Raw genomic sequence first — 27,809 nt, 5'->3', positions numbered from 1 at the left:
GGTGGTTATCCAAAAAGTCTAGGAGACACTGAACCCAAAAAAGTTTTATTAACACTATATTTGGAACTTGTGCAGAGGAGGGTGACCCATAGGATAGCTCAGTTGGTACAGCACAAGACTCTTAATCTCAGGTTGTGGGTTCAAGCCCCATGTTGGGCAAAAATATTCCTGCATTGTAAGGGACTCGACTAGGTCATCCTCACGGTCCCTTCCAACTCTACAATTCTTGGAATCTGTGAATCTATAAGGATTGGGAATCCAAGCCTTATGAGAAGCGGTTGAGGGAGTCGAGTATGTTTAGCCTGGAGAAGACTTAAAGGAGATATGCTAGCCATCTTCAAATATTTGAAGAGTTGTCACATGAAAGATGGAGCAAGCTTGTTTGCTGCTGCTCCAGAACCAACTTAAATGAGATTCCGGCATTGCAAGGGGGTTGATAAAGGCACCACCCTACAGTTACATTTGTATTCTCCCACTTAAGGGTTTATTATTATTAATGTGTCACATCTTAGTGTATTTTTGGTCTTTGTGGAAGCTGCCCAGAGTGGCTGGGGAAACACAGCCAGATGGGTGGGGTACAAATAATAAATTTTTTTATTATTATTATTATTATTATTATTATTATTATTATTGTCACATTTGGGGTTTTCCTGCCTGAAGGGTCTATTATTATCATTATTATCGGTGCTTTTTTTTTTTTTACCCAAGAAAATCACCATTTTATAGCATCTGTAATGTATTCCTGTTGGTGTTTGTCCTTTGATGCTATGGCCTGTCGGCTATGCAAATAAAGTCTAGTTACTAGTTACACCATTTTATAGTTCAAATCAGGAAAAATAAATATAGTAAATGGACAAAAGTATAAAAATTCACAAAATGTTTAGGGGTATGCGTCCCCCCAGGAAAAAGCACTGGTTATTATTAATTAAATTTCCATATCGCCGTTCATCAGACTTGAAACCTCCCAACTCCTAGTACAGCATTGACAACCAAGGCACAGGCAACCAAGGTTTGCTTCCCCCCCCCCGCCGCCTCAGCGCAGTTCACGTGCGCTGCGCTTCCGGTTCCCGCCCTGAACCGCCAAGAGATGACTACAAGTCCCAAAGTTCCTTGCGGCCGACCGCCCAATCGCGGCCCGTCTTCGGCTTCTTTTGCGCAGGCGCGGCAGCCGGCGCGGCTGCCCTTCGCCAAGATGGCGGACGACAGTGATACAGCAGTGAGGCGGCCGTCAGGGGAGGAGGAGAACGACCAGCAGCACTGCAGCGACTGCGAGAATGAGGACGAGCACAACTGCAACCGAGGGTGAGCGGCTCTGAGCCGGTCCGGGTCGGGCCTCCACTCTCTGGTGTGAGGGGAGCCGCCCTGAGACACAACCGGCGGAGGGGGGGGGGAGGCGGTCTGGTGGGAGGTGGAGAGAAGAGGCGGGAAATAAAACCTGCCCTGCCCACTTTCCCTTGGTGCGGCGCTTGATTGGCTGAGGCGGCTGGGCGGTTGCGTCCTGAGTGGTTGGTTGCTCTGCCAGTCCGAAAGGGGGAGCCGCTGGTTCCTCGCCCGTTGCAGACCAGCGGCGTGACCGCGAAGGCGAAGCGTTTGCCGGGCCTGTTTCGTGTGAGGGATAAGGAGACCCACGATAGGGAGGGGTCAGGGACCTAGATATTTGAGGGTTATAGGGTGGATGTGAAGGAAGTGGGCTGAAAAGCAGGAGCTTGAGGGAAAGTGTAGCCTGGGCGAAGGAGAGACTGGGACGGTTTTTATTGCATGCTTTTATTGTATAGAAAATGCATGTTATTCTGTAGCTCTAAGCATAAAGTTGGTTTCTCCTCTCCCCTACCACCCAAAAAAATAAGCTGTTACTGCACACCACGAGTTCCTGTGCCTTTAAACTGCTGGGTGAGGGGCAGAAATACAAGAGTTGCATTTCCACACACACCTTGGCTGGAGATTCTGAATTTCTGCCTTTCACAAAGCTGAATGGGAAACTTAATTAGGACCAGCTGCTTATATCTTCTTTTTTTGTTACTGTCATAAATCATCCTTACAGTGGTACCTCGGGTTACATATGCTTCAGGTTAAATACGCTTCAGATGGGAATATGCATGTGAGGCTATCCTGGCTTAATCAGTCTGGTTTGGCTTGCCTCTTGGTTCATATTCCATGTTCTGGTTTGATGTGGTGTAGCACCCATAATCCAGATCTACAAAGTAATGGCTTCCTTCAGCGTACTGTGGGAATCTGTGGAAGCTGCTGAACTGTGGGTTTTGAGATAGTTATTATTATTTATTGGATTTATACACCACCCTATACCTGGAGATCTCAGGGAGATTCACAAACGAAATCATAATATATAAAATCAAATTAAAAACAAAAGCCCAGTAAAAAATCCCCAAAAGAGCCACATTCTAAAAGAGTATTGGATGTCAATAAGATCAACCAAATACCTAGTTAAAAAGGAATGTTTTTGCCTGGTGCCTAAAGGTGTATAATGAAGGTGCCAGGCAAACTTCCCTGGGGAGAGCATTCCACAGATGGGGAGCCACTGCAGAGAAGGCCCGTTCTCGTGTTGCTACCCTCCGGACCTCTCAAGGAGGAGGCACACGAAGGACGGCCTCAAGATGATCTCAGGAACCTGGTAGGTTCATATGGGAAGAGGCAGTCCTTGAGGTATTGCGGTCCTGAGCCGTTTAAGGCTTTATAGGTCAAAACCAGCACTTTGCACTGGGCCCAGAAAGTGATTTTTGTTCCTTACATGATAAGGTAAGAGTTAAGGAAGATTCTGGACGTGTTTTGATAAAAACAATATTTCGCATGTGTATAGTTTTTTTCTAGTTTTAATTGTATTAAAAGCACTTTTGGGTTGAAAGTGCTTTTTAGATGTTAAAGTCACTTTCTTTTTAAAATCCTTACAGCAGCTTCTGTGAGGTAGGTTTTATTATTCCAATTTTGTAGAGGGGAATGGAAAGAGAGGGGCATGCCTAAGTCTTTGTGAATGCATCAGAAAGGGCACATTTGAACCAAGGACTTCAGTTGCTGATGGAGATTGTGATATCACAACATGGGCATGCACTTGGGGCTCTTAAACCATTGCTTCCATGGCTCCCACTATCTTGTGACCCTGGCGTGGGGGCTGTGTGGATCTTCTTTGCCCTTCTGTTTCAGGTGTGTGTTGCTTGTTTGGTTTTGCTTCTTTCAGTAAACTGGAACCATCCACTCTTGATGGAGGCACCTGGTTTGCTTTGCCCTCAACTAGTGGTACACAATGCGACCTAGATCTTGTGGTTAACTGTCTGGTGGAAGTGAGTTGGCTTGGGAAGGACCCTACTAAAGGTTTAGAGAAGAGCCTTCTAGCTTTATGGTTGTCTTGCCAGATCTGGGGCACAAGATACAGCACTGCAGCTGAAGAGTCTGTCTGTCTCTTTTCTCTTAATTCCACTTGGGGCAGGGAATTCCACTTCCCTGACCCCAGCAACTAAGCTGCGAAGGGAGGCTTCATGCTGCCTATCAGAGCAGCCTCCCAACTCCTACTTGCGTGCAAGCAGGAGCGGGGTGGGGATCTCTCAGCTGTGAAGGGAGGCTTCACGCTGCCTATCAGAGTTTGCCAGACACCATCTAAGGAGCCTGCATGTGCTCATTGTGGATGAGCCTCATAATTCTTAACCGTGGTTTGTTTTGAAGACTGAATTGACCCTGTATGTATGAAAGATGAGAGCCACTTAAAATTCAGGTGGTGGAAATATATCTATTAAATTAGATTAATCTGTTGAGCATGTATTTTCCTGTTCAGACGAACACTTACAGTACTTTGTCGTGGAATACTTTATTTGCCACTGAGAAACATAGTATTTTCACTGCTGTCTCAGTAGGATCATTGCTCCTGTACTAATAACCAGTGAGCATCACATTTTTGAGTGTGTGAGCATTTGCAGTGCAGGAGATTTGTGAGATTCTCTGGCAACTGTGACATGAATGGCAATTGTGTGTAAAACTTCTTGTGTGCAAAACTGTACAGAATGTGATTAGTCTGTGCTAAAATAGCTTTATGCTGCAGTCTGAGTCTCTGTTTGGTTCCACTGCAATGCATGACCACACTATGCCGAGATTCCTTAATATCTAGTCCAGACTTATCCCTCTGGTTTCTGAAAAGATTACTTGCTGTAAGTATTAGCTGTAGATTTGCCAAGTAGGACTTAGAAGCACCTACATTTGACGTAGCATGGCTCAGCAGCCAGTGCGAAACACTGGAGCACAGAAGTCTTGGATGTGAAGCAATGAGTGTTACATTGCAAGGATGTAGATTTTAGCTTAACATTAGAACTTCATAATCTGAAGAGCCAGTCATCAGGCAGCAAGCAACCCAGAGAAGTTGTAGCATAATGGTTTTATAGTTGAAGCCATTCAAATATCTGTCTGGGGTGCTTCAATCATGTCATTGATTGTTTTCCTGTTTTAGAGGAAGTTAGATTCAAAGAATGACTTTCAGCCTTTGTTCTATAGAATCCTGGAATTCCTTAGCAACTTATGCATGATTAATAAAAGGCAATTTATGCTGCCTTAGGTTCCACGATGAAAGAAAGGCGGGATATAAATATACTCAATGAACAAAACAAAATAAACTTCCCTAAAAAAACAGGTTGTCTGTCAGTGCGTCGTGCAATGTACTACCACAAAGATGAATGGGGAGGGGGTAAAATTTCATACTGAGCAGTAGCAAAGCCCAAGAGGCATGGCTCCACACAAAATATTCCTCCTCCATCCCCAGAATCTTTTTCCAACAGACGGGTTTTGCAGCAGCTCCTTGGTGGCTTTCCATTAGGATTTAAAGTTGTGAGAGAAGCTCTTATCTTGGACCTAAAGCCAGCTTTTGCTACTTGTTTGGGTTTGCCAGCCATTAACAAACAGCTTGCACACTACTAATAGAGAATGCTGTCTGGTTTGTGCACTTGGCTTGTGCAGGGCTGCAGTGAGGCTCAGTAGATTTTGCTGACACCCTGTGCTGACAGAGAGCACTCCCTTGGAAGATACCCCAGAATCATATGCAACACACAGAATTTCCATGGCAGGCATGCAGATTCATGTAGGGGGACATTTCGAACCAGTGTTCCATGGCGGCACATCATATGTTCCTCCATGGAAAGATATTTGTGGTGTGAGAGAGTGGGTGCTTTGTGGGTACAGGGAACTTATTTTAATTTTGATACCTACCTTTTCCCTGAAAACAAGGCCAATATATTATTTTAATCCACAATAACAAAACAGTGATTAAGAAGAGCGACAGATCGCGTGCTAGAGGATTACTTTGCAGCTCAGGCAAAAAAAGGAGAGTGCAAAGAATGCTCAAGGTATATTGTCTTTCGTCTTTGCAGCAGCCAGCATTGTGCTAAATTAGACAGGAGTTACAAGCTAAGAGTGTGCACATTGTGCTATGTGGATAGTCCATAACTGTGTTATAACTAGTCAGTGCTGGTGCAGTATTGTCAGGGCTTCTCACACAAGTGGTTCAATAAAGTCTCATTAAGGTGGAAAAATTAGGCCGAGGCAAAATTGCAGAAGACCTGGTCGCCTCAGATAACTTGAGTGAATGAGTCGTGTCACATACTGCAGTCAACCCTTCTTTCCCAATTCCTTGCAAAACTGGAACACAGAGATACCCTCCTTCCCCCACACCACAAGAAGCTACAGATTGTGTGAAGCGCACATATTTATTCCATGCAATTAGGTCTGTATAATTTGGGGTTCCAGCATTGCAAGACGGAAGGAGTCAAAGCAGTGGTTTCTTTATTCCCATACATCCACTAAGGAGCTAGCTTGAAAGAGTGAGTTCCCCCAAGGTGTATTGGTCAAAAGAGACCACGCAGAAGCAAACTGTGACCTTGGCACCCGGCCCCAGCTCCCTTCAAGCCCTGCTCTTAGCAGTTGATCTGTAAAGTCCCATCAGTCGTGTTTCATTTCTTCCTCAGTGGCTTAAGCCCAGCTGATGACAGTGGGGGGAAAAAGAAGAAAAAGAAACAGAAGCGGAAGAAGGAAAAGTCGGATCAAGTTGATTCAGCCCAAGATCAGACAGTAAAGGTAAAAAGCAAAAATATTTTGCAACAGGTTGGTCATGTTGAACCATCCTCACGTTCTCTGAGCCTCCCGTTCCCTATACTGTGTTCTTTTTTGGGTACCCATAAAGTTAAATTAGGAAAGGCTGGTGGGGATATATGCAGGGGAAGTTCTATGGGGACTGGTTGACCTACATTGTTGCATTTACATTTGTTCTGTTTTCAGTGTGGGTAGATGAGGAATGGTGGGGGTGGAGGGCAGTGTAGGCTTTGAATGTTCAATGGTTTTAAGGGGTAGCAGGAGAATGTCCTCTCCAAAATTTTAAACTTTCAGGGAGGGGGGAAACTAGGACGTGGTGGTCAGTTGACTCATTGTGCCTTTGGTATCTTTGCAGGTGACCTTGCCAGCAGAAAGAATGCAGGAGATTCAAAAGGCCATTGAGCTGTTCTCCGTAGGACAAGGACCTGCCAAGACAATGGAAGAAGCCACCAAACGCAGCTATCAGTTCTGGGACACACAGCCAGTCCCCAAATTAGGTACATAATCTTCTCCTTTCCTCTTTTTCTTCTATCTGGCTGGCTTTAAATAGTCTCAAAACATTGGAGAGATCTTTCCAGCCTGTTACTATGCCAATTTGGGCAATGGTTCAGCAGTCCCCAACATCTTGTGCATTCCCCAAACCTCAAGAAACTGTGTAAATTGTGTGAGTGGTCAAGCTGTGTGATGTTTCAGTCCCAGAAATGGGATTGCAGGTAGGTTGGGGAATCAGAGAATGTGGGCCCTTGCAGCAATGCTGCAGACGGGATCTTACTAGTTCTCTTGGACAGAAGCATATGGGACCTGGAAGAATTGGGGGTCTGGAGGCTGAGTTGCTCAGGAAACTGTGCTAACGCATGTGGAGGGCTAGGAAGGTCCCCTTCAGTAATTATTTGTCATGCATGACAGCAATCCTCTCTCTTTCTCCACCCATTCTCAGGAGAAGTAGTGAACACTCACGGACCCGTTGAACCAGACAAGGACAACATCCGCCAGGAGCCCTACACTTTGCCTCAGGGTTTTATGTGGGATGCTCTGGACTTGGGGGATCGAGGTGTGGTGAGTAGGGATGCAGCAGAACTAACCATCCTAGAAGGTTCTCCTCTAAACCATCTCCATCAACCTACCCCACTGCTACCATAGCATCCATTTGTTCCATCTCAGGATTCTGACCACTTGCATTTTAAGGCTTTCCACAGCTTCGCTAGATGATCCATATTTCTCTTCTTTCCCTGTCCATTCCTTGTTTGGCTTTTCTTCTGGTGTCTTCATTTTGAGCATGCCGCTGTTCCTCTTTCTTTCTCTCCCTTTGCCCAGAGATTCCTCCTGAAAACCAGCTAGGTTTTTGTGCGGGTAAAGTTTGTCATAGGATTAATCTCATAGCTTTAAGCTTGGCTGGCTGGCTTGAGTCAACTGGATCTCTTCCTTCATCTCTGCCTTGTCCACTTCTCTTCATTTTGCCCTTGTTTGTGCCATAGTTCTTCCGCGTGGCCCAAAACCTTTCCTGCTGATCATGTAGAGCCTACCAGCACTCTAAGAGTCAATTTTTATTGACTCGTTTACCTTTTAAAGATGTTATTATTGATATAAACATTTACATATATCATTTAAAACATGCGCACAATTTCATAACACTTTGTTTTTTTGTAACATTGACCTGATCTTTTTATCTCTTAAAAACTGGCCCTCTGTTATTGGTTTGAGACTCAAGACTACACTCGTACATCAACAATGGTTTGATGTTACTTGGATGAGTTGTAGCATGCCTGAGCAAAGCATTGGGCTTTGCAGTCTCCCCTCTCCTTCCACTATGCAGCCAGCGAAAGGACTTGTACCCAGAGATGGGTTTTGCTTTCCAAGAAGGTTAGCAACTTCCTGTCATATGAGTCGGGAATCCTGGCTGAAAACAATCTGGCTAGTTAAACAAGCCGATTACATAACCCTTGTCTTGAAGTTGGATTGTTGTGAAACTTTGCAGGGGTTTGGTTTCGCTGTCAACAAGTTACAGCTTGTTGTGTCACACAGACCAAGAATCGTAGCTTAAAACAAAATCACCCCCCTAGCTGCTAAATCACAGTTGAGCATTGTGTGTGAACGCAGCCTTTTTGTCCCAGTCTCATTTTTAAAAAAATGTTTGGTACATTGCAGCCAAGACACACCTGTCCCCTTAAACTACTTTGTCATTGTGTAGCAATTTTTGTTGTGTCAGTACTTCGCAGGGTAGTTGTTAGGGAGGTCCTTAAGATTCTTCTGCTGGTAGGCGATTGAGAAGATACGAACTACAAGTAGAAGTTGAAGTCGGGTCTTTCCCAGTCTATGTCTAAAGCTATTTTAATGTGCTGCTAGTTTCCCCTGCAGTGGCTCTCTAATAATTCTCGCCACAAGTGTCCTTTCAGATAACTCTGTTCTCTTAAGAGGCAGCTTTGCTTCCTTAAGCAGATTATGCGTTTCTCTCTTGGTTTCTTCAGCTCAAAGAGCTGTACACTCTCCTGAATGAGAACTACGTGGAAGATGACGACAACATGTTCCGGTTTGATTATTCACCAGAGTTCCTCCTGTGGTGAGTTAAGGGTCCGTCTGAATTTCTCTGCGGTGGTCTCCATCTGTAAAAAATTAATACATAAAAATCAAAACTGTCTCCTTATGCTGAAAAAACTAAAATATTGACCCAAGGTCTTGACTTGCCCAACATGGGTCACTGCTACCCCATATGTAAATTCCCCTTTTCCAAGGGTCAGGGGGCACCTGTTAGCTCAATTGGCTAAAGCGTGGTTCTGATAACGCCAAGGTTGTGGGTTCGATCCCCATATGGGCCACCTGCATATTCCTGCATTGCAAGGGGTTGGATGATGAGCCTCAGGGTCCCTTCCAGCTCCACGATTCTATGCCTGCTTCTGTTCTGATAGTTTCAGTTGGAAACAGTAGAAACAGGGAACATATGTAATGTGGGTACATATGTGTGGGATAAGCTGGAACTCATGGAGTCAATCGTTGTCAGCCACTGAGTCAAAATAGTGATAGATGAAGAGAGTTTCTCTCCAAAGGGCACACCGCCATACCAAGACAATTCTGCAGCCTCTGCAATTTATACAAATTAAGCATGCTTGGGTCGTTTGTTCTACTGTGCTGTCATGCAGTCCGCCATCTCCTGGCCACTAGGAGTCTTGTTTTCTTCTTCCCCAGCTACCCCAGTTCTGAAAATTTACTGGGCATATATACTGCCAAGCCTATCCGTAAAGCCATGAAACTTGCAGCTGGAAACTTTGACTTTTTCATTGTGTGACGATCTGCCTTGACAGTCGTACCTCGAAAGTCGAATGGAATCCGTTCCGGAAGTCTGTTTGACTTCCAAAACATTCGAAAACCAAAGCCCAGCTTATGTTTGGCTGCAGGAAGCTCCTGCAGCCAATCGGAAGCCCTGTCAGATGTTCAGCTTCCAAAAAATAGTTTGCAAACTGTAACAGTCACTTCTGGGTTTGTGGCGTTCAGGAGCCAAAACATTTGGGAACTAAGCTGTTCAAAAACCAAGGTACGACTGTATACCACGGTAGAGGGGACCTGTGACCCTTGAGATATTGCTGGACTCTTAATACCCATCACAGAATTATAGAGTTGCAGAGTTGGAAAGCACCATGGGAGTCATCTAGTCCAATGCAGGAAACCTTTGCCCACCATAGGGCTCGAACCCACAAACTGAGATAAATCTTCCCACCAAGCCATTGGCCATGCTGGTGGGACTGATGGGAGTTGGAGTCCCACAGCATCTCAAGGGCCACAGTTTCCCCATCACCTGCTTTATACTGCCATGCTAAGTGTATCTGCCATTTCAGTATTACCTGCCTGGACTGCAGGGCCTCTTGAAGAGGTTTCCCCCGGGCTTATGACTTGGCAAAGCGCCCTGCGCTTCAGTAGCGATCTCATGTGGGCTTTTGGATCAAGATGTCTTTGACGAGACCCTGTGTTTCTTTCAGGGCTTTGCGTCCTCCAGGCTGGCTGCCCCAGTGGCACTGCGGTGTGAGAGTCATTTCCAGCAAGAAGCTGGTTGGCTTCATCAGTGCTATCCCGGCTGCTATACACATATATGACACGTAAGTCAAGCCACACACTTCTATCTCTTGACTTTGGATGCCCTTTGTGGATTAAAGAAAAGGTTTCAATTTGAGCTGGAGCCATTTTTCACTGTTTCCGCTCCGTAACCTTTCAGATGTGCAGGGGACCTTTGGGCGCGTGCAGAGTGCTTTTTAAATTTTGTGCTTCAAAAAAGTCGCGTGGAACAAGTCAACCAGGCTTGAACCCCAACACCTCTCATGTTACAAGTTACATAGCGGCTGGGATCTTCTGGGGCTCTGCAGGCCTTTATAATAACAGGATGTGGGTGAGGTAGAATATTGACTGAATAGTATTGCCTGAAAACAGCCCAGTAAATTGGTGTATGCACAGAGAAACAGTGTGTGGGTGATGATAGGGACTTCAGCGTGGATATGAGACTTAATAAATCCAGCTAAAATGGAGGATTTGCAGAAGAGCTGAGGGAACTCCAAAAAACGTATTTGTGAAAAATTGTGTTATGTGTTTTTATATTTTTGTATTGTAAAATGAATAAAAAGAGCTTTTTTAAAAAGAGACTTAATAAATCCAGGACGGTCTTTCCTGTTCTCCTTCAGACCGCTTTTCAAAATGTGACAGAGAAACTGTTCTTCAGAGTTGTTGTCTTTCTCTTCCTCTGAAGGGAAAAGAAGATGGTAGAAATAAACTTCCTTTGTGTGCACAAGAAACTGCGTTCCAAGCGGGTGGCCCCGGTGCTGATCCGGGAGATCACCCGACGGGTCCACTTGGAGGGGATTTTCCAGGCTGTTTACACTGCCGGTGTGGTACTGCCAAAGCCTGTGGGTACCTGTAGGTGAGTGTCATTTCATTTCATTATTGAATTTATATGCCGCCCTATACCCAGAGGTCTCAGGGCGGTTCACAAAAAAGATCACAGTATGGGATGTTGATTAGGTCAAGCAAAGGCCTGGTTAAAAAGGAACGTTTTTGTCTGGCGCCTAGAGGTCTAAATAATGAAGGCGCCAGGCCAACTTCCCTGGGGAAAGCATTCCACAGACAGGGAGCCACTGCAGAGAAGGCCCCGTTCTCATGTTACCACCCTCCGGACCTCTCAAGGGGGAAGCACACGAACGAGGGCCTCAAATGATGCTTGCAGGGTCCGGGTAGATTCATATGGGAAGAGTCGGTCCTTGAGCTATTGCGGTCCTAAGCTGTTTAAGGCTTTATAGGTCAAAACCAGCACTTTGAATGGGGCCTGGAAACTAATTGGTAGCCAGTGCAGTCGAACCAGGATCGGTGTAATATGCTCAAATTGTAATGTTCTGGTGAGCAGCCTGGCTGCTGAATTCTGCACCAGCTGAAGTTTCCAAACAGTCTTCAGAGGCAGCCCTACGTATAACGCATTGCAGTAATCTAACCTTGAGGTTACCAGAACATGGGCAACAGCAGTTAGGCTATCCCTGTCCAAATGGGGCATAGCTGGGCCACCAGCCGAAGCTGATGGAAGGCACTCCGGGCCACTGAGGCCACCTGAACCTCAAGTGTCATGGTGTCTTACCTCGGCTTTACTTTTTTCTCCTCAAAGGTGGCTTCTGAGTTCCACAGTTCTTTCCCTCATGTCAGCTCTCCAATAGCATCCTGTCTTTTGCCAAACCTGTCAAACGCACTGTGGCGTTTGCCTCCTAGGATGGGTCATAAGGAAAGGGTTAAAATGGGTGTGATGTGATTGGCCAGTGAGAATGCAAGGGGGGAATAAAAGTTAGAGTGGGAGGTTTTGAAAGTCAGTTGAGTTGAGGGTTGAGGTTGGGGAGTTGAAGAAGGAAGAGGGAGGTTTAGGTGTGGGTTAGTAGAGTTGTATTGTGAGAGAGTGAGAGGAATTGTGAGGTGGAGTCAGATAGATAGTTGGAATAATCAGTTTGGAGTTGTTAGGAACTAAGAATAAGAAACTGCCAAGTAAAATTAACTGTAACCATAAGCTTGTTCCTGCATTTAAAAAATAAACTTGATTATTTGTTTGTTAACAACTGACTGGACTCCGTGTGTCCCCGTGAGCTACGGGGTGGTGGCAGCGGAAAAAGCAATTGTAGTGGCGGCACAGGGTCAATAGACCGTCAAACATCCGGGGGCCCTGTGTGTGATCGCCACACGCACCTTCAAGTCTCCTCTTTCCATGATACTTGTGCTGCAGCTGTGATAGGCAAGGGAGATCCTAGAAGTATCGCCACTGCCCAGAGAGCAGGGCTCCATCTCTAACCCCTGACTGACTGGATAACAGGGGGAAGAGGGATGCCGGGAAATAAATAATAGGGCTTTCCTGCAAGAAGAGTTTCAGCCATTGTTCTGGCAAGATGATTGATTGAGTGTGTGTGTGTGTGTGTGTGTGTGTGTGTGTGTGTACCTTTCTGGGCCTAGGAGTAAAACGTACCTCCACTTTTAGGCGATACTGAGTTAGGCCTCAAGTTACTAAGGCTTCCGTGGAGGAATAACGGGATCCGAGTGGGATGTCTAACCAGGAAGGCTCCTCTTTCCGGCAGGTACTGGCACCGGTCCCTGAATCCGCGCAAGCTGATTGAAGTAAAGTTTTCCCACCTGAGCAGGAACATGACTATGCAACGCACCATGAAGCTCTATCGGCTTCCGGAGGTCTGTGATGGGCAGGGCAGTAACCTCAGTGGGGCCTTTGTGTAAGAATCTTTCAAGCTGAGATTGTACATTTGCCACAGCTTTTCCTCACGCGAGCGAGGCAAGGAGTTTCAGAGCATGCGGGGACCCTGACCTTTCCGCACTATTTCCCCACGCGTCACTAGTTCCATGTGCAGTCATACCTTGGTTCTCGAACTTAATCCGTTCCAGGAGTCCATTCGACTCCCAAAACCATTCGAAAACCAAGGCACAGCTTCCAATCGGGTGCAGGAACTTCCTGCAGTCAAGCGGAAGCCGCGTCAGATGTTCAGCTTCCGAAAAATGTTCGCAAACTGGAACACTTCCAGGTTTGAAGCGTTCGGGAGCCAAAACATACAAGTATCAAGGCGTTTGAGAACCAAGGTATGACTGTACACTCTGGGCCCAAACCAGATTGCATTTAAATGAGATGTACCTTGTGAGCTGAAGCCTGAGCTGTACCCCTTGAGGTCAGGAAAGATTTCCTTCTCACCCCGATCGCATCTCAGCATTAATTTTTCTTAGGTTCTCCCCCGCCCCATTCTCCTTCCTCCATATCACCAGAGATTATTCTGCATCTAGAGCAGCAATCCCAAACCTTGCCAAGGGCACACCGGAGTCCCGGGAGAGAACTGCTCACGAGCCGCAAAGAAATAATTACAGGCTCCTCTGAGCCCAGCTCATCCATCTGCAGAGAAGATTGCCAGCTGCATCTCTGCACAAGGTGTTGTCTTGGCCTTGCCTCCTCCTAATCATTCTCTTCCATGGCTGGATAATTCCGCAACATCTCTGCATCAGAATGTGATTGGAGCATTCAGTCCCTCTTGTAGCGCAGGGACCACAGAAGGTTTGGTTATCTGGTCTCCAGGGAAGGCAGTGCTCTGGGCTTGTTTCCTTTGAAATCTAAAGGCACACACTGCAGAAGCATGATTCACAGAGGAGGCAACCTCTCCTGTGTGGGAAGTTCTCTCTTATAAAAGGTAAAGGGACCCCTGACCATTAGGTCCAGTCGTGACCGACTCTGGGGTTGCGGCACTCATCTCGCTTTACTGGCCAAGGGAGCCAGCGTACAGCTTCCAGGTCATGTGGCCAGCATGACTAAGCCGCTTCTGGCGAACCAGAGCAGCACACGGAAACGCCGTTTACCTTCCCACCGGAGCGGTACCTATTTATCTACTTGCACTTTGAGGTGCTTTCGAACTGCTAGGTTGGCAGGAGCAGGGACCGAGCAATGGGAGCTCACCCCATCACGGGGATTTGAACTGCCGACCTTCTGATCGGCAAGTCCTAGGCTCTGTGGTTTAACCCACAGCGCCACCCGTGTCCCGCCTGGGCAATACGATTAGCTTGCACATGGAGGATGGCACCCTTAATTTCAGAATAGTGGGGGGGGGGGGGTGGAATGCTGACCCATTTGACAAACCACAGAAGGGCAAGTTAATGAATAGACAAATGGATTTTTTAAAAATAACATTGGTCATTTATTATGTTCTGGAATGGCAAATTTCCAGACAACATTCATCCTTATGATCCTTTTGCTGTGCTATAGTGTAACATATATTTATATTCCTTTAACAGGATAATAATTAATAAAAAGGTGCTTTCTGGGGAAAAAAGAAAAACCAAAGAGATGGCTTCTTTGTAGAGTATAAGGGTGAACTGCTCTTTTTTTAATTCGGGAGAAAAACTTGCATCAGCCACCAGAAATGTTGGAAATGTAGATCAAGAGCCAAGATGGTGGGTGATACAGCGATTATGTGCCCCCTCCACCAACATTTTTTAGGAATTTTTCCCAGCATCAGATTGGCTACTAATGCAGAATGGGGGTGCTTCCCTTTCCCTTCACTTGGAGTATATGTCTTGTTTGCTTGAGACACTAGCTTCAGATGCACCTGCTTTTTCTTCTCATGCCCCCACTATAATGTGAATTATATTTAGGTTGCCTGGTAAGGAGCTAGAAGATGGGTGGCCCTGCCCTTGGATGGGTATTTAGACAGCCTTTGACCCTTTCCTGATTCTCTGGCTGTAAATATTCTGATTCCAGAGTCGATCAAATGTGGTTTATTGTGTCAAAGTGTATTTGCTTGAAGTCGGGACGTAAAGAGGGTTCACCTTTTTAAATTGGGAGAGCATCAGGTCTCTGTAAGTTGAGCTTAGCTCTGTGCTGGTGTTTCCGGCTGCCATGTGGAGTTGCTGGGCAAGCGGTCATCTCCCAAGCTCACGGCTGTTCCCTGTGCTGATTGGGGGGTTTTTGCTACTGGTCCCTCCCCCTTTTTTAAAAAAACCTGAGATGTAATAGAGGGAAATCCTTCAGTTTGCGAGTGGCCCTGGCACACGGGTGTTTGAGCACTGCTTGGTAACAGTTGCTGGTTGGCAACCATGCCATGTGAACCACCTGAAATAGTTGGGGCACATCTTTTGAGATTACCCATCATACCACGATTGCAACAGTGATTTCCAGAAAGGTTCCAGTGTGACTCTGTGCAACTTTGCACTAGCACCATCTTTTGGGTTGTCGTAGTGCCCCTTACTTCTCCCTGCCAGTGGGCAGCAAACTGGCACAGAATCTGATCTGGTAAATGTGTCTGGAGGAGTTTCCACCACCCCCATTGCCCTTAAATGCACTTGGTCCCCCAAGAAAGCCTTATATGGCTGCTTCCTAATTCTCTGGATCTCATGCATTAAACCTTCCAAAATTGTCCTTATCTAGCGACTTTCCTTCTGTGCCTGGGCAAGAAAGGTAAAGGGACCACTGACTATTAGGTCCAGTCGTGATCGACTCTGGGGTTGCGGCGCTCATCTCGCTTTACTGGCCGAGGGAGCCGCGTACAGCTTCTGGGTCATGTGGCCCGCATGACTAAGCCGCTTCTGGCGAACCAGAGCAGTGCACGGAAACGCCGTTTACCTTCCCGCCGGAGCGGTACCTATTTATCTACTTGCACTTTGAGGTGCTTTCGAACTGCTAGGTTGGCAGGAGCAGGGACCGAGCAACGGGAGCTCACCCCGTCACGGGGATTCGAACTGCCGACCTTCTGATCGGCAAGTCCTAGGCTCTGTGGTTTAACCCACAGCGCCACCCGTGTCCCGCCTGGGCAATATGATTAGCTCAATATAATATTCCTTTCCATCTGAGCCACCCCAGGGCCAACAAAAAAGTGCTTTCACTGGCCAGGACTGCAATCTCCAGCCACAGGAATGTGCATGCAGAAGGTTCATCCACGTAGCTCTGGGGACCCTGCGCATAGGTTTGCTTGGCACAGAAGCTGCGCAGCACAGGCGCTGCATTGCACAGTTGCTACAGCAGGAGGAGCCAGAGAGCAGGGCTGTGCAGTCTCTGATAATATTTCTCTGCTGGGCTCAACTTTGAGGGAAGGTGCCCAGCATCGCCTCATCGCAGAAGGAGAGTGAAACAACAACCCCGAACAATTTTTAGAACAAATTGCTTAGAAGCTGTTGGAGAAGGATGTGGTAGTAAAGGGCACCTGTGGATCTAGTTTATCGGGGTTCAAGCTTTCTCCCTTCCCTAGAGATTGAACACCGGGCATCTTGGCGGATATTCATCTCAGCTTCCATCAGCGTAGACCCCTCAAAATTAATGAGCATGACTCAAGTTAGGTCCATTCATTTCAGTGGTTGTCCTTGCAGTAAAACTTAGTTGAAAACCACCCTTGTCACTGAGCCACAGCCCATCCTCCAGCAGTCCTGAGAGTACAGTCTGCAAACCGCCGATCTAGCTGTGAAGCCCTTCCTTCACTGTCAGCCAGGATCTCTGGTCTCCAAATGCCTTTCTAAGCAAACCCTTTCCCTCTGACTGTTCCCCCAGACTCCAAAGACCCCAGGGCTGCGGCCAATGGAGCAGAGAGACATCCCTGCTGTGCACAAACTTCTGGCTGAGTATCTGAAGCTGTTCAACTTGACCCCTGTCATGAATGAGGAGGAGGTGGAGCACTGGTTTCTACCCCAACCCAACATCATAGACACATTTGTAGTTGAGGTGAGGAGCGCTTTCTTCCCTGTCACTTCACAGCCAATGAGCAGAAGGCAGAGAGAAGGGGTTGGGGAGTTCTGCAGTCTGTCTCCCCAGTCCTGCTGAATATGAAGTAGGACAAATTGCATGCAGGTGGGCAGATGCATAATAATTATCTTGAATTATTATTATTATTATTATTATTATTAGTGTCACATCTTATGACCTTACTCCAGAGACAGAATCAGGATACTTAAATACAGTCGTACCTTGGAAGTCGAACGCCTTGCCAGTTGAACATTTTGGCTCCTGAACATCACAAACTCTGAAGTGATTGTTCTGGTTTTCAAACGTTCTTTGGAACCCGAACGTCTGTCGCGGCTTCCAATTGGCTGCAGGAGCTTTCTGCAGCCAATCGGAAGCCGCGCCTTGGTTCCCGAATGTTTTGGAAGTCGAACGGATTCTGTTCAACTTCCAAGATACCAGTGTACACGTTTTTAAGTACAGAAAAAGCCATACTCCTTTGGGATAAAAACAGCCCTGAACATTTGTGTGAAGTGAATATATGAAGGGCATTGCTGTACTTGCAGTCAAATTTAGCAGATTTTTCACGCATTCAAGCTTGAATAAGGTGTTAGAATGGATTTTGCTCTTGTAGACTGCTGGTGGGAAGGAATGCTAATTTTAATGCTCCCCCACATAGAAGAATATCCTTGTAAATCACTGCCTCCCAAACTTATTTTCCCATAGACGGCTTGAAAATTGCTGAGGGGCAGTTAATGATTTTTCTTCCTGTTGCAGCAATTGCAATGTGCTTGATTTTTAATTGTATTTTTATTGCTTCGTTTATGTCTTATGTATTTTAATGAATAGGCAATCCCCCAATTATGCGTTTTCAGTATGTGTGAGACCGCACACAAATGTATTTGCCAAACCTAGAAGTGACCCGAAAATGTCACGAGAAGAGGCAGGGCAGGGGCAGAACATGGTGTTTGCTGGCTTTTTCCATGGTGTTTCAAGTATTTCACTTACATGTGCAATGCCTGTGTAAATGGGGGTGTGCCTGTATTACAGTTGTAATACGGTAAATTGCAATATAAGAAGCAATAAAAATACAATTAAAAACCAGCACCAATATTTCATGCACTGTCTTCAGCCACAAATCCACAGGCATGCTGCAGGCCCCCTGAATGAAGCTTATGGACCACCGGTTTGGGCCTGCTGCTGTAAATTCAAAAGCAACAAGTATTCCCACATCAGTGGAGAGGTTCTAACTCAGCCCATTCTAGGTTTCTGCATGGCTTTCCCCCACCAGCAGTCCGAAGTTCTGTCCATTAAGAGTCATTGCCATCTTAATTCCCAATCCATTTTGTTTCTGAGGGATGCCTCCTCCCGTCTCGCTATAAAGCCAGCAAGAGTCGCTGACACGCTCTGTGCAGCTCTTGCTTTCCTTGCTTTAAAGCAAGAGCCACACAGAGCTTGTCAGCGGCTCTTGCTGGCTTTATAGCGAGGCGGGAGGAGGGATGGGCAAGCAGAGTGAGAGCTGCGCAAAGCGGGACAGAAGCCACGTAAGCGACTCTCGCTTTGCTTGCTTTAAAACAAGAAAAGCGAGAGCAGCTTACATGCTCTGCGCAGAATCCCCCCCCCCTTGTTTTCCTCCTCTAAAAACTAGGTGCGTCTTATAGAGTGAAAAATACGGTAATTGGAGAGAAGGGAGGGATCAGATCTTCTTGCCCCGCAAAGTTGGAGAGGGCAGGCCTGATGGCAGATGAAGCCAACTTGCTTCCCCCACAGCTGAACACTGACAGAGTCTGGGGGATTTAATTCTAAAATGTATCTCACTGTTTACTTCAGAACACCGATGGGGAGGTGACTGACTTCCTGAGTTTCTATACCCTGCCCTCCACGATTATGAATCACCCAACCCACAAGAGCTTGAAGGCGGCCTATTCATTCTACAATGTCCACACCAAGACACCACTTCTCGACCTCATGAATGATGCCCTTATATTGGCCAAGATGGTAAGCTGCGCTCTTTAGTTATTTCCTTAATGTAACATTCGGGGAAACGTGCTAAAAACAATCTTGTTTATCAGAGCTCAATATATATGTTAAGGAGAGCCGAGAAGCAGTACAGAATTGATAGTCCTGAATATCTGAGTTACGGGTTTTTTTTAAAGCAACGTTCTCGCTCTCATGGCACTTGAGTGGGAAAAACTGGCCTATTTTTTTCTGGATGCTAAGGAATTACAAAGCATACAAATAAGCCCAATGTCTCTCCCTGCCATACCTCTTTGTGCAGAGGGGCTTTGATGTTTTCAATGCACTGGATCTCATGGAGAACAAGACCTTCCTGGAGAAGCTGAAATTCGGGATCGGAGATGGAAATCTGCAGTATTATCTCTACAATTGGAAATGCCCCAGCATGGGGCCAGAGAAGGTAGGTGACCATTGCTGTAGAGCAGGGACGTCCAACTCCTAAGAGACTGTGATCTACTCTCGGGGGGCGGGGGGGAGCAGGCAGTGATCTACCCTTTTTGGGGGAGTTCAGGTCATATTTGTTGACCTTTTTTTAGGAAGGAGAGTCCTTTTTTTAGGGGTTCTGGTCTAAGTTCTTGACTTTGTTTAGGGAGGAGAATCCCATTATTTTGGGGTTCAGGTCAAAGTTGCTGACACTCCCGTTTTCTGATAGAAAAGGAACAAATTTTAGAAGGGGGGAATGAGGGGAAAACACTCACCTTGAAATCACAAAGTAAACAATCTGCCTCTCAGCAAAAACTCCAGCAGTCATGAGCCAATGGAGGATAGGGATATGCCCGGGGGTCTCACGGCGGTTCACAGAATAAAATCAAGATATAGAACCACAAAATACCTAATAAAAATAACAACCCAATAGCTGCCCCCCCAAACAAAAAAACACATTTGGTGGATATAAATTGGATCAACCAAAGGCTTGGTTAAAAAGGAACGTTTTTGCCTGGTGCCTAAAGGTGTATAGTGAAGGCGCCAGGCAAACTTCCCTGGGGAGAGCATTCCACAGACGGGAGCCACTGCAGAGAAGGCCCCGTTCTCGTGTTGCCACCCTCTGGATCTCTCGAGGAGGAGGCACACAAAGGAGGGCCTCAGAAGAGGATCACAGGGACTGGGTAGGTTCATATGGGAAGAGGCGGTCCTTGAAGTATTGCAGTCCGGGGCCGTTTAAGGCTCTATAGGTTAAAAACCATCACTTTGAATTCGATAGCCAGTGCAGTCGAGCCAGGATCCGTGTAATACCCTCAAACCATCTTGTTCCGGTGAGCAACCTGGTGGCTGAATTCTGCACTAGCTGAAGTCCTACGTATAATGCACTGCAGTATACAGATGCATCTCTGCGCTTCTTGGTCCTCGCCACTGTAACTGTTGGGGCACAAGGCCTCTTTTGTGCAACTGGACAGCTTGCATCCACCCACGAAGAAACAAAAGTTCTCAACCTTTCCTAACCCTTCCCCTTTATGCCGGTTATTTCCATAGGTTGGCTTGGTGCTGCAGTAACCAGTAATCTCTGGAGAAGTGCTGGCAAAGCCGCTGGAGACGGGCTAGAGTGGAAATGCTGGCCGTTGCTGTTCAGATGTCCATGGAAGTGCGACCCTCCTGCGGAGGAGCTGGCGCCCCCCTACACTGGCCATGCGGACCGTCCACTGACACTTCTGATGATTGTACCATGCGCCTCGGAGTGCGCCGACATGTTAGCATCAGCACTTGGCCTCTTCTCCCCCCCCTCCCCACCCCATACAACCACGATCAAGGGAATGTAACTGCTGAAAAACTAGCTCACAATTGGCATATATTGGAGTTAACGGGTGAATAATAATAAAAAAATATATTATATATTCTATACTTTAACCATGTTTGCTGTTCAGCAGAACTGGGGCTGGAACCACGGGGTTGCTTAGCTTTCTGTTGTAGAAATAGCGTTGGAAATGGCCCAGATTGCCCCAACCATCACCAGCAAAATTAGTGTTTTGTGGTGCATCCCAACACCCAGCTATATCCAGTGTTTCTCTTGTGACATCCAAAGCACAATTGAGTTTCAGTGTGAGTTTTCTCTGGTGTGGTTGCCCAGGGCTGGTGCTAGTTAATGATGTTGGGGTTTGCTTGTTTTTAAAGCCAATTTCCTGCCTTGTGCATGCAGCAAAGGGCTAACGTGCTTAATACTCCTTTCAGCTTTTCTTTTGGAAAGAAATAAAGGGCTAATTTAGTGACTTACAGAGCTGTCGCAGAACTGAACTCTTGTGGGATGATGTATGTAGCTGTCCCATTCCTCCCGACCTGGACTTGCGCTAAGGTTTGCCGCTGCGACACTTGACTCTCCAAACTGTTAACAGCCTGTGCCTTTTGGCTCTTAAAATCCATGTTGGCCATGCCTTGCTTTATGGGAGCAGTTCTTCATTTTCCCCCTCCAAGAGATGGGAGTTATTTGGGGCTTGCGATGTCTTGGAACTACAGCTCCACCCCATCTGTGTTTTCCTACAACAGAATCGAACGCACTGTCCGTTTTTCGACCTTTCCTGAGCTGCAGCGTCTCCCTTCTGCTTAAGTCAACTAACAGTCCGCTTGTACTGCCCAGCCCTGAAAAGAACATTTTTGTGCTCCCTTTTGTGAGAATCTGCTGATATTATGAGAAACTTTCCTGGCAGTTGTGCCTGTTGCCTGTCCGCATAAACCCATGAGAATTCCATTCAAGCTACCATGGGAATAGCTATCTGTAACTTTGCCAATGAATACTTGCAACGGGAGACAGACCATATTATGTTGCTGGTGTATCTGTTACAGCAAGGTTATTTTACTTCCTGAAGTTGGGAAGATCAGGCCTTCATTCGAGGGCTTCTACTCAGTGACCTCTTTCAAGGAAGAGGCTTTCCAGTTTCCCAGTGAAAATGTGACCCAACACTAAGGAGATATGTCTTTCTACATCCACCCTTGCTGTCCGTCTTCCAAAATCAACAGATTTTCTATCTGTGTAGTGAACAAGATGGATGGGCCTTGTCTTACAGAGGGCTCTCTCAATTTTTGCTACGGTGGGAAACACCATCAGGGAAATGGGCTTTTCAAAAGGTCTTCTCCATATCTGCAAGGCGTTGGAAGTCATCTGCTGGAAAACAAGGATGGCTGAAAAAAAGCTGGGACCGTGAAGAAGAACAGGAGGGAGGAATTGGCCTCCCATGAATTAAAGAGGTGTCACTTGGATCTGTGAAAACCCATATGTGGCGTTTGTGGTGGGAGACAGCCACTCTACTTCAAGGTTTGAGCTGAGATCCTAGGAAGGGTGTAACTCTTATCGTAACCAAGTCAGTGGCTTTTATGTTGTTGTTTTTTAAAAATACCATTTAATATAAAAATTTATAAGAAATTCACATTAAAAAATACAACACAATTCAATGAAATTTGCTAAGAACTGGCTAAAAAATGCAACTGTATCCCAAATAAAAATAAGCAGTGTACATAAGGGGAAAGGGTCAAGAGTTTGGACAGGCTTAGGAAAACTTGAGTTTTTAAGAGGCATTTAGACGTCGTCATGGTCCCTGCCTCACAGATTTCCAGAGGGAGGGCATTGCAGAGGTCAGCTTGGTTTTCATTGAAGGAGATGCTCTGCTAGCTATCCTGGTCCTGTGTTGTTTCGGGTTTTAAATGTTAACAACAAAACCTGTAGTTTAGGCTGGGAAAACCTGTGTCTACATCCTTGGGATGGGGAATCTGTGGCCTTCCAGCTGTTGACTGCAACTCCCACCATCCCTAGCCACTTACCATGCTGCCAGGGGCTGATGCGGGTTGGGAGTCCCAACATGAACTGGGGACACCACAGGTTCGCCTCCCCTAATCTAGGCCATATCCCGTCAGACTGAATCTCCATAGAGAAAAATAGCATGCATAGGGGAGAAGGCTGGACTGCAACCGATCTTCCTCACCTCTAGCTTCTTTGCATGGTGGAGCATCCATTTCTGTGGCTACCCGTTCTCTGAAATGGTACAATCCAGACACATTTACCACCTGAGTTAAAACTGGGTCCCAAGTGCGGTTCCTTCCACTGCTGGGCAGAAAAGGACAGCATTATCTAGATAAATTGGCACCTCCTCAAAGTGCTATACATGTTGCAAAAGATGTATATCTCATTCCTTACTTTGCCGATGGCTTTCTACCCAAGCATTGTATTTTGGAAACCGACCCTCCTCCGTGAAGACTGATTCATGAAGACGTTTCAAAACACGTTTGGAGGAAGAGGAAATCCCCCTTAAGCTAGAAACCAGCGATTGTGCAATTCTTGTGTCGTAGGCTGGCAACGCCTACAGCTTTTAACCTCCTGCTTATGCAGTTGACTCAGAGCTTGTTACGTCACCCGTGGAGGTTCAGTAGAACATTACGAAAAGGATCTCTCCCGTGATCTGTGCTTGCTTTGTCCAAGCTGCCTTTGCGTCTTTCCACGGTCAAGTGCTTTGCTGCTTTATTCAGAAGGAATACCTTCATTGCCACCCGAGAAGGGTTTGAGAAAACACCCCCTTGGATTTCCAGTGCTTCGAAAACTTCTCAAGAACTAGAAGCCTGACGGCAGCAGCTCCTTCGACAGGACATGCCTCTGGCATTGAAAGAGCACTGGAGTTTCCCTGGCTAATTCCCATTTGCTTCGCAGACATGTTCCTAGCTCTAGATCCTGTATAGACTTTAATGGGCCCTCTTCTAGCATTTTGCCCTTGGTTTTGCATCCATTTTCATTTTGGATATACGCTTTTGAGGTGTGCTGTGTTGAGGACACAGACATCCAGCCTGGGCTTGTGCATTTCTCTCTCTATATATTGCAGTCTCTGTATAGCATTCTTCAAATGTGATAAATGTGTAATATTTCTTTTCACCCCTTGTGTGCTTATTGGTGGGGAGTATCTGCTTACTTTGGCCAAAGATCTGACAGTGGTATCCTACTTCAATGGCTTTTGAGTGTGTGATTCATTAAGATGGGGGAACCACATGAATATAGTCATGCCTTGTGGGGTGGGGGCTGTGAGTGCGACAGTGGCTTTTAAAAAAGTCCTGCTGAAAGTAAGGTTTTCCATTCCAAAGAGGGAGGAGAACCCTCTTCCCAATCTCATGTCTCCTGTGTGCTAATAGGAGATGGCTCAGCAGTGCCAGGCATTTCTCTTCCTTGCATGTCCCTTAACTGGATGCAGAGCCTATTAATCTGTTCTCAACGGAAATGCTTTTTAAGGATCTGGCTATATGTTGAGTTCTACCAGCAAAAGAGCTCTGTCTTCAGAGAGCTTCCTGCTGGAGGGGATCAATAAAGAACAATCCCAAAGTCTATAGTAGGGCCAACCAATGTTTAGCCAATTGAAACACTGCAGAGGAGGAGATTAAAAAACACAAACCTCTTGGAGGAGCCGCTTTCGGCTGCCTTTCTCCATCCTTTGTTTTAGATCCTTTTGCATTCTCCTTGGGTCTTGCCTTGCTTTTTAAAAATTTGGCGGATAGTTGGGAGTGGTGGCGATTGTCTTGAATCATGACTTGTATATCTTCTTGTCTCAACTTGCTGCCTACAGCCTAAGAGTCGATGGCACAGGGGCAGGAAGGAGGAGGAGGAAAAAGGTGGCTTTGCCACGAGAGGGCAACCCAGAGAAATGCCACGTTTGTTTGGGATACAGAATATTTCCCTCTCCTGGGAAATGTTGATTCCACCCAATATTCCTAAATCGAACAACCCTTGTTGTTGAAGACCACTCTTGTGGTCCACTGAAGAATAAAGCATCATCATTCCTTACAAACTCTAAAAGTTAACATTTTCAGCTATTGGAGTGACGTTTGCTTTCAATTTTCCACCAAAAAATAAAAGACGCAGCTATAGATCTTCCTTGCCACATCATTGTGACGTGGTTGTCATTGGCAGAAAGGCCTTTTGAACACATGAATATTGGTAGAGGGGCGAGAACTATACCACTACCATCACTTTATAAATGGGAAAGGCCACAGAGTATTGCAGTCCTGTACATCTCAGGAAGTTCCAGATTTTAAGATTAGGAACTCAAGCTTAGACACTACTTGCAAACGCTACTTTTAAGGTCTGAAATTGTGCACTGAAAACAGTACATGCCTGCTTCGGAATCCAACATCTACCCAAGAAACCAATTGCTCGCTCAGAACTTAAATACTAAACGTTGAAATGTAGATTTTGAAAACCAGACTCCACATTCTGAAATGCAGACTCCCATACGGATATCATTTCCTGCCCTGAGTCCCATCACAGTTACGTGTCTGTTAAGGGCAAAGATTGTAGTTCTATTTTGTTGTCGTTTAAACACACCATATTTGTTCCATGGAATTTGAAATTTCTGTGACACTGGGATTTTGTTAAAATAAAATATTTTTATTATAGCTATTCAATACATTATAAACAACAGTCTCTTTTGATACATAGAAGCTTTCAAAATCAAATTCTAGAAAGTGACACTGGTTCTTGGGGGCTTCTTCCTTTATAATATCAAAGAAGTGAGATGGGTAAGAGGGTGAAATCACACCAGTGCTGCGTCTTGCGGAGTTTGCAAAGTCTGGATTTGTAAACTCTGTTTAGTTCATAGTGAAATTATGATCGGGGGGGGGGGGGCTGGGAAGAATTTGTCTAATGCAGGGCATTGTCATACAATCTACCATGTTCTAGAGTGGGCTCAGACCAGATCCCGTAGATCAAAATATCTAATCCCAACTCTACAGAAACTCACTTGATTGCTTCTTTAATATCTCTAGGAAGATATTTGTTTGGTTGTTTTTTTTTTAATAGCTCTGCCTTACTTAAATCTACTTTGCTTCCAACCCAATCCCCCAAACCCCTATTCTAGAGGTAGCCAAAATGGTGCTCTCTAGGTGTTGGGCAGAACTCCCACCATCTGTCTACTTTTCTTGGGAGATGTATTTAATAGCAAGGTTTGTTTCCCTTTTGAAAACTGCCCTTGTCCCATCCCCCCTTAGTAAGAAATGTGTGGGGCTGTCACTGGGGAAAATGGCCCCATGTCAACAGTCGTTTCCTCTTCCTTCTGAGAACGTCCAATAATCCAAAGTGTCTGATAATGTCCATTGCTTTACAACTTTGCCTTCCTCTGCATCATTAGCTGCTACTGGGGGCTTAAAAGGCAAGGCCAGCGTATCACATTTTTGCATTAGCAGGTATAACTCGGAACGGGGGCTGTGGAGTTAGCCAGCGATGCAGCTCTATTTTTCTCTGAAGCGGTCTAAGTCACTTGCCACGCTTCCCCTTAACAACGTGTATTGCCAGTCCCTTGGTCACTGTCCTTCAAGCGCTCTTGCCCTTACCGTTACGAAAAAGGAAGGCTTTTCAAGCTAGTTGTTTTGAACGTGAGCCTTAACTGCACCCAGCCGTTGCACACAGCCGTGACTCCCCGTGTGTCTGCAAAGGAAATTAAGCAAACTCCCTCATCCCCATCGAATGTGATGGGCTGCATGCGATTTGTCTGGCTTTCCCCTCTACCAAGTAGGGATTTCTCGTTTTAGGAAATCCGTGGCTGTTAATCCGTGGTCCATAGCCCAATCTTGGGCAGAACCTGTGCACTGAGCCAAAAAGCTCTGATACCAAGTGGCTAGAAAGGGCAAGGTTGAGTTGAGCTCCAATATGACCTATTGTCTGGCAAAATGGCTCGTTAACTTGCTAATAATGCCTGCTTTTAAACTATGTGATGCAGCAACCCAAAGCGCCGAAAGAATAGGTGTATTAATATGCCCTTTTCAAATTAACCAAGGGGAAAAGGCTACTGTGGAGGTAAGCAAGCCTTTTTTATCCTGAAGGACAGGAGCTTATTGTAATCCCATCTTCAAAAGAACCAGTAGGAAAAAGTGCTTCTTAAAATATAGTGTGACGTGTACATGAACTCTTTGGGCACGCTAATATTAATTTGCTAAGGCTTGAACCAATATATACAGTACTACTTTGAGAGCCTAGTATAATACGAGTTCTGACCTGCTCTTTTGGAACTATCGGAAGTCAGTGGCTTGTGATTTAGACTGACGATCTGATGGCTTAAGCGTTTCTAGCCGAAATTTGTTGCCAGGGTATCAAAAGTCTGGACTGGCTTCGCAAGCTGACTGCCCGCTGAAGAGGACTGGCTGCCTATTTCCTAAAGAAGCAAAGATAGACTTTCCTACAGCCTCAACCCAACCTCCTAGCAAATGCAGTTTGCTGGGCTGATACTCTCCAAACCCATATTGCCACTGGCAGGCTAGTCTAGGCTCGGTTCAATCTGTGGCTCACATTCCTCCACAGCCTAGAGGGCTGTACCAGAAGCCTCGAACAGGATCCGTCCACCGGCGGATTGCTCACAACCCTCTGCTCCTCCTGACCTCCCTTCTCAAAATCCCTGTACTAACAAGAGCTACGCAAAATAGTTCAACGAATCCTTTCACTCGCTACTTCTCACGAGAGCTGTGTGACTGTCAGAAACTTAAGGAAGATATTCCCATCTCGTGTTCCCTTCCCAAACCATAATGGGGAAGGGGATGAGCCGGGGCCCTCTCCCCGGTCTAAAAACCCTGTCCGGAAGAGAGATATTCTAGTTGCTACACCGCTTGGGCTGTTTATCTTCAATAGCACAAAGGTTTTTTCAGTCTTCTAACCCTAATGCGAGTCGGGCTCTCTGAGCGAGGGTTGCTTGCGCACCCGATTCAGCCCAGACCAGGGGGGCTGGGGCATGCTGCTTCCTCAGTGTGGTCCAGATGCACACATCTGGGTGAGCGGTGGCCGGTTATCGGAATCAGCAGAGCCGCTCCTCCGCCACAGGCCAGATTTGACTTGGATTCTTGACAATCCAACGCCTTTCACATCTTCCTGCATCTGACGTGCACAAACAGCGTGGCTGGAGACAAAGAGGTCCCATCTTTGGAGAGCAGGTGGATATGCCGGTAGCCTGAGGAAGGAAATCCAGTCAGAAAGGAAGAGGGAGACATGTGGTGGACCTGGGAAAAAGCTAAAGGCTTTTGGGAAATGATATACAGTCGTACCTTGGATCCTGAACGCCTTGGTACACAGACATTT

At 46.2% G+C, this 27,809-nt stretch overlaps 2 protein-coding genes and 1 long non-coding RNA gene across 3 annotated transcripts in view; 1 reads left to right on the top strand and 2 right to left on the bottom strand.

Annotated features, from left to right (window-relative positions):
* The first annotated feature begins 1,143 nt into the window (after positions 1–1,143).
* On the top strand, positions 1,144–25,164 carry NMT1 (N-myristoyltransferase 1). The gene is made up of 12 exons (XM_083407804.1): positions 1,144–1,302; positions 5,955–6,063; positions 6,434–6,575; positions 7,016–7,134; positions 8,544–8,635; positions 10,047–10,163; positions 10,805–10,975; positions 12,657–12,765; positions 16,607–16,777; positions 18,605–18,772; positions 19,053–19,190; positions 20,261–25,164. The coding sequence occupies exons 1-12, from the start codon at positions 1,193–1,195 to the stop codon at positions 20,279–20,281; spliced, it is 1,467 nt and encodes a 488-aa protein (XP_083263930.1). The 5' UTR covers positions 1,144–1,192; the 3' UTR covers positions 20,282–25,164.
* Positions 5,683–12,491, bottom strand: LOC310661725. The gene is made up of 3 exons (XR_014504104.1): positions 11,681–12,491; positions 9,912–10,798; positions 5,683–8,678 (listed from the first exon to the last, which is right to left on the bottom strand). It is a non-coding gene; the product is annotated as an uncharacterized lncRNA (long non-coding RNA).
* The window catches only part of PLCD3 (phospholipase C delta 3), an 86,385-nt gene continuing 83,691 nt past the window's right edge, over positions 25,116–27,809 (bottom strand). The window contains exon 16 of the mRNA XM_083407646.1: positions 25,116–27,681. Within this exon, the coding sequence (XP_083263772.1) occupies positions 27,593–27,681 (89 nt within the window). The 3' untranslated portion in view covers positions 25,116–27,592. The remainder of the gene's footprint in view (positions 27,682–27,809) is intronic.

This window comes from Podarcis tiliguerta (assembly GCF_965153285.1).
Source record: "Podarcis tiliguerta genome assembly, chromosome: 13".
In the NCBI taxonomy this organism is placed as follows: domain Eukaryota; kingdom Metazoa; phylum Chordata; class Lepidosauria; order Squamata; family Lacertidae; genus Podarcis; species Podarcis tiliguerta.
This window is presented reverse-complemented; position numbering and strand designations above follow the sequence as displayed.